Source organism: Larimichthys crocea, chromosome IX, assembly GCF_000972845.2.
Source record: "Larimichthys crocea isolate SSNF chromosome IX, L_crocea_2.0, whole genome shotgun sequence".
Classification (NCBI taxonomy): Eukaryota; Metazoa; Chordata; class Actinopteri; family Sciaenidae; genus Larimichthys; species Larimichthys crocea.
This window is the reverse complement of record NC_040019.1, coordinates 1705584-1712502: the sequence shown is the minus strand read 5'-3', so window position 1 is coordinate 1712502 and position 6919 is coordinate 1705584. Positions and strand designations below refer to the sequence as shown.

At 42.5% G+C, this 6919-nt stretch overlaps 1 protein-coding gene across 4 annotated transcripts in view; it reads left to right on the top strand.

Annotated features, from left to right (window-relative positions):
* erbin (erbb2 interacting protein) overlaps positions 1-6447 on the top strand; it is a 53513-nt gene extending 47066 nt beyond the window's left edge. For all 4 annotated transcript variants that reach the window (XM_019266802.2, XM_019266801.2, XM_010753592.3 and 1 more), the window contains 3 exons: positions 2873-2965; positions 3062-3136; positions 3227-6447. In XM_019266802.2, the coding sequence (XP_019122347.2) occupies positions 2873-2965; positions 3062-3136; positions 3227-3334 (276 nt within the window). In that variant the 3' untranslated portion in view covers positions 3335-6447. The remainder of the gene's footprint in view (positions 1-2872; positions 2966-3061; positions 3137-3226) is intronic.
* The last annotated feature ends 472 nt before the right edge of the window (positions 6448-6919 follow it).

The following is a 6919-nucleotide window of genomic DNA, read 5'->3' as shown; positions in this document are numbered from 1 at the left end:
TTCTCTCCTTCTTCTTCAAGCGCACTTAAAACTCCTTCTTTTGCTCATTCGTCATCATCTTCCAACTTCCAAATCACTTTGTGTGTGAGGATGAAAACTGTGTTTGCCAAAAGGTAAGTGGGAGAAATGTGTGCGTGTCTTAGATAGGGATGTAACGATACACTCAACTCACGACTCGATTCGAGTCACGATTTTTTGTTCACGATACGATTTTTTCACGATTTTTTTTTAAATCAAAATGAGCTACAGACAAATTCTGACCAAATAAAATTATCTTTTTATTGTAGGAAAAAAATCTCTCTTTACAGAAACTCTCAAGCAGTTTGTGTTTCTTATTAGGGCTGCCAGCAAGCAGCTGATCTGACCATTACCTTTCAGCTTGAAGTATGAGCTAACTGAAAATAAAAACAACAAGATGATAGCTATTAACCCTTTAATGAGAGTCCACGGCCCACGGGAAACGGCGAGGTCCGGGCGCGTGTAAACGCAGAGCCGGTCGCGGCGCCACGCCGCAGAGGAAATGCGCCCGGCGGGGGCCAGCCAGTGCCGGGGAGAGGACCCATGAGGGGATCCTCCCGCACCGTGCGGCCGTCCCTGACCCGAGTTTAATCCCCGTGCGAGACTGCGCGGAAGTTGCGGAAAAGTTGCGGTGATTGGTTAAAATTGCAACACCCCGAATTCACGGGATTCACTGAAGTTGCGTTGAAGTTGCAAATCGCAACATCGTGAATTACTGGAGGGTCTGTGTTATGGTATCATTTACGCCGATTACCACTACTGCGTGTGTGTGTGTGTGTGTGTGTGTGTGTTGTGTGTTGTGAGACAGAAAGGCAGACGGGCAGCGGAAGCTGCAGCCACAACGTAACTATTTCTAATTTAAAAAAAAGAGAAAAAGAACATATCCTACTTCTCTCGCATCTTCAAGAATCGCGATCATTTTTTCTGTCAACCGATGCGAGTTGTCACGCATTTGTTGCGATTTTAATCGTGGTCACGAGTGATCTTACATCCCTAGTCTTAGATGTGTGTGTGTCTATCTGGAGTCTTGTGTAACCCCTTCTCCATCTAACATTTAAGATCCAGACGATAATATTCAGAAGTACACGCCGCTTCGTGTCTGAATAATCTGATGTGCTCGTCTAAAGCAACACATCACTGCCTCGCGTCTTCATCTTCATCCTTTCTGTTCTCCTCTGCTGGAACGAGGTGTTAATCGGCGCTTTCTTTCCTTTCAGGACGACGTGTTCAGTCCCAAGGGCAGCAGCAGCAGGCTACACCTACACCCTCACAGAAAAGTACGTGCACACACAGCCGCAGATCCCAAATGTTTGTTTGTCAGATGCTTAAAAATCGATCCGCAGAGGCGGCTTTGTGTTTTCTGTGACGCAGGACTACAAGAAAGATGGCTCGTGTTCACCGCTGTGTTTTTTCCTACAAAGGTGCCTTTTGATGAACGGTCAGATGGGCCCTTCTGTTCGCCTCAGATCAGCCAGGCGGCCATGGCTCGCACCCTTCCAGAGAGCAGCTCATCGATTACCTGATGCTCAAGTCTCCCATCCGCCCCAGGGGCCGCGCGCATGCCGCAAGACGACTGCAGCAAGAGGTGAGGAAATCGAGTTTGATCTGAGGATGTTCTGCGATTATCTTTAGTTTATGTCTTCCTGGAGTCACAGCTGGTTTTCCTCACTTAACAACAAGAGCAAGAAAACGCCTTTCTCCATCTGCTCTTGTTTTACTTGTGGTGACTGATGACAACAACACAGCTACTGTTCTGAGATAAGTACGAGCCTTTAGTGATTCACCGCTTCAGTCTTAAGTACACCAGATCGTTCTCCGAATACTCCACAGCACGACGCAGAACTTTACACTGAGAGGACGTGAGCGCCTGTAAAACCCCGTCAGCAGTTAAACAAACCATGTCACAATGTTAAGGAGTGAGCTCTCCTGTCACTCTGCAGGTGTGTCCACCAGGTGAGCTCACCGGTACTGTGCAGCCCATGTACAGAGCGAGGGTTTGATTCTGACCGTGGGCCCTCGTGTGCATGTCGTCCTCTCTATATCGTCTGTGGCCCCTCTGCTGCATGTCGTCCTCTCTCTCTCTGTCTCTGTTTGTCTCTCTCTGTCTGTCTGTCTGTCTCTCTCTCTGTCTCTGTTTGTCTCTCTCTGTCTGTCTGTCTGTCTGTCTGTCTGTCTGTCTCTCTCTCTGTCTCTCTCTCTCTCTCTCTGTCTCTCTGTCTCTGTCTGTCTCTCTCTCTCTGTCTCTGTGTCTCTGTCTCTCTTTCTGTCTGTCTGTCTCTCTCTCTGTCCGTCTGTCTCTCTGTCTCTCTGTCTCTGTCTGTCTCTCTCTCTCTGTCTCTGTGTCTCTGTCTCTCTTTCTGTCCGTCTGTCTCTCTTTGTCTCTCTGTTCCGTCTCTCTGTGTCTCTGTCTCTCTTGCTCTCTCTCTCTCTCTCTCTGTGTCTCTCTCTCTCTCTCTCTGTGTCTCTCTCTCTCTGTCTCTGTCTGTCTCTCTCTCTGTGTCTCTGTGTCTCTGTCTCTCTTTCTGTCTGTCTCTCTCTCTGTCCGTCTGTCTCTCTGTCTGTCTCTCTCTCTCTCTGTGTCTGTGTCTCTCTCTGTCTCTCTCTGTCTCTGTGTCTCTGTCTCTCTCTCTCTCTCTGTCTGTCTCTCTCTCTCTCTCTCCGTCTTCCTGTCCCTGTCAGGTGTCTCTTTAAAAATAAAGGTACAAAATCCCCCCCAATATAGCCAGCAGGCCAGTTATTAAACCGCCCGTTCCCTAAATCCCCTGCTGTGTTATTTTCCCAAACTGATGCAGAAAATTGTGCAATTAATTAATTACCAGCGAGTGACTGATGAAAGTCCGTGGGTGTGTTTCAGATCCGTGTGAAAGTGGAGAAGAATCCAGAGCTGGGTTTCAGTATATCAGGAGGAGTCGGAGGCCGGGGAAATCCCTTTCGTCCAGACGATAATGTAACTAAATGTTTTGTTTTTATCATTCAGCACAACTTAGCAGCTCTTAATAATAATAATAATTAACGTCATACTGTCCATATGATTTCATTCCAGGGTATATTTGTGACGAGGGTTCAACCTGAGGGACCGGCGTCGAAGGTTCTGCAGCCCGGAGATAAAATCATCCAGGTATTCTGCCGCCTGTACACAAACCACAAAGTGTTTTTTTTGTGATTTTTCTGTGTCAACCAACTCAAATTTGTGTATTTTTCCTCGCAGGCAAACGGATACAGCTTTGTGAATATCGATCATGGGAACGCAGTGTCCCTCTTGAAGACATTTCCAAACACTGTGGATTTGATTATCATAAGAGACATGCAAGCGTAAAGAAAGGAAAAGAAAAAAAACTGACCTCGACACGAGAAGAGAAAATTTATGTTGACTCTCATATTTTTCTACACAGCGGAGAGACTGAGATCTGTTGATACCTGTTGGGACTATTTATAGTAGAGATCTTCATAGCCTTGACTTAAACAAAACAAAAAAACGGGGATAAAAACCACTGAATGTAGTGGATCAAAGTGAGACGGCGGCAAACCTCTGCAAGTACGAGTCCTCAAAAGGCCATCACTGTGGTATATATATTTTTCTACAAAAGAAGCTGAAGATACGACCTGCTCTGAAGCAAATAATTACTGTGGTCTCTGTACAGATCATCCTTTTTTTCTTTGTTTTCTTCTCCCCCCACACAAATCTCTTAAATCCTTCATCATGAATTAGGTTTTCTCTCTGCAGCTCGACATGAATTGACCACTAGCTCTTCTGTCATCCAGTTTTTTTTTTAATTTAAGATGTTGAAACCTTTCTCCGGTCTGCCGTGCGATCTTATACGGAGGACAATGTTACGTGCTTTTCATGTGGAGACGAATGTAGATCAAGGAGGAGGTGTTTTGTTTTTTTTGAGACGGAGGAAATCATCCACCCCTGCTTCCATTTTCCACTCCTCCTCCTCCAGCTTTCCTCACAGCAACTGCTCGGCATATCACCAAACCCAAGACCACTAACCTGAGCCGCAGTACAAACAGATCTCGAGCTCCTTCGAGAGGAAAAGCAGTCTGATCGTTTAATGAGGCCGGAAAATGGGAGAGGAGAGCCTTAAAAGTTTTATCAATCGTTTGACATTTTTGGATTTGTTTCCAGGCGATGAGACGAGAAGATTGAAGCCCAGGCAGCTTGAGGCAGCACACAGACTGGAAGCTCTGTCAGAAAAGGGGAAATCCACCTACCAGCACCTGTAAAGCTCACAGCATGTCCAATCTCGTTCAATACGCACAAAAAACTGACGTTTCCTCGTTTATGAGGGCTGCCTGCCGATGGCATAGCATCGAGGAATGGCACCTGACCCTCAGCACGAAAATAAGCTGTACTTTTCCAAACGAGATCCAACATGTTCCGACACGCCCAGCTAACAGTTTCCCTTCGTTTCCAGTCTTTGTGCTAAGCTAAGCTAAGCTAAGCCGGAGGCAGTGGCTCGTCTATTTTAATCATCTCTGATTTTTAAATGTCCCAAAACGTTCCCAAACTTTTTTTTTGTGAAGCAGAGAAACGTTGGAGCGGTGAACTGCTAGTTGAACCAAAGCAAGTTTTTTGGACAGAAGGCAAAAAAAAAAAGCAAAGAGGCAACTGAAGAAAGATATTTGAACACGAACACGTTTCACTCGTGTGTTTTTTAATTTTTTAAAGGGCTTCATCTTTCAGGCGGCCATCGGAGACATGAGCGTGTGTTTGTCTGTGTGTGTGTGTGTGTGTGTGTGTGTGTGTGTGTGTGTGTGTTGTCGGGGTTTCAACATCTGGCAGTTTTATTTTATTTTTTACATGGGAGAAGACCACAGTTTGCCTTTTTGTGTCTTTACAGATGTTTCCTCATGCTTTTTACTCACTCACCTTGGAGCAGTTTCTTTTTCTTTTGGCTGTACAGAGTCGAAACTGGGAGAAGCAAAAGTTGTCAAGTGCCATAGACCTTGAACTGTTTGAATAAAGGGGAAGGACCTTTTTTTTTTTGTTGTTGTTTTGTTTTTTGACCCCAGAGCCCAAGCAATATTCACATCTTCACAACCTTCTGAGTACATCTGCAGCATAACGGACGGCTTCAAAAGAAAAGAGGGGAAAAATAGAAAGAAGAAGCAATATTCAAAGCCTTTATTTTCATCAGAAAAACAACATCAGATAGCATTTTTAAAAGAAACACGACCTTTTAGTATCCCTGAGGATGATTTTACATGATTTTTATATTGTAAACTATCTTTTTTTTTTGTAATGAAATAGCACAGGAGATATATACGGTAGTGCTAAAAAACAAAAACAAAAAAAGACTTCTCTGCATTGTGTAAAAGTGAATGTTTGTCTGCCGCTTAGATTCCCAATAAACTCCCTGTTCATGTTCATCTGTGCAAAATAATCAGTCAGAGCCGCGTCTCCAAACATTCCTAACGTCTGTTTTTATGAAATCCACCATCGCGTCTCTTCTCTGTGTTTAACATTCACGTGTAAATAACTTTTCAGTGAGACGTGTTTCCGAAAGACACGGAAACGATTTTTTTAAAAATTCACGCGAGCGACGGATAAATATAAATTCTCACAGCACATTCGTGACCACTGAATTGTTTGTACGATATATATATACATACAGAAAAGTGTTTGACAGTAGAGCGTGTCGTCTACTGGATGACCCAGATTTCGTGCACGTGACACTGTCGAACCAAAATGAAAACACTGTGGTGATTAACACAAATTAAACGTCCCTTTAATAATAATAATAATTCTAGTGATACTGTTTTAAAGGTAGCTGCACCCTTCCTTTTTAAATTTTTTACTCGCAGGCAAATGACAATATATAACGTGCGATCCCCAAACTCCTCACAGAACATGATAGTATTTTACACAGATGAATTATTGTTTATATTATTTGTATTAATTTTGTTGGTGTTTTGTTTTGGTGACTTTCTAAAAGTAGGGGAAACATTTCCGGGGTGATGGTCACTGTATTCATTGCAAAAACAAAAAAAACAAGTCTGACATTGTAGACAATCTTGGGAGATAAAACGTTGAAATGTTTGTCACATTTTTCTTCATCCATGTCTGTTTCTTACGCTCCCATATTCTTATTTATTTAGCGGTCTTCTGTGGGGTTTTTTTTTTTTTTGTAGACCTTACTAATCAAATTGTAAATACTCTTTAAAAAAAAGAAAACCAACCGAGAAAAGAATTAATAATGGCATTAGTGACTTGCGATTGTAAAACCAGCAATAAATTGCAATGCGGAGGCGCCCGTTTTAATGTATAGCTAGTGTTTCTAAGGTTTCTCTGGAAATAGCCACAGTGAGATGATGATGATGATGATGATGATGATGATTGATATGCATTTATCCAACATTCCAGATTTTGTACATAATTACCTGTTTCTGAAGTAACCTGTGGAAAATAAAAACTAATGCTCTTTACGTCTGGGTTTCTCTTTTTAAACAGTAAATGAAGAAGGCTGCACTATTAGACACATATGTAGTGATTAAATGTAGAAATAAAGCAGCAATCATGCTAAACCTGAAGGATCACGTGTAGAATTTTATATATATATATGAACAGATGATTACACATCGGTATCTTCCTGCCTCGTTCTTTAGTCTGGTTTGTTGTATTTTGTCAGTTTCAGGCAACTCCAGGAGGCAACATGTTGATTTTGTTTTAGATTTTAATATGGATGATCACTTCATCAAGGTTTCAGCTTCCTCTGATCCTCCCTGGAGACTTGTTTTTGTCCCCACAACATTAAAAATGTTTCAGCTTTTAATCTTTTTTTAGACCACTGATGCCACCTACAGGCCAAAACACTTTTTTAAAATATTTATATTTGTTATTTATTTTTATTTTTATTTTTAGCCCAGTGGTATCAAAGAAAATCATTCTCATGGCTTC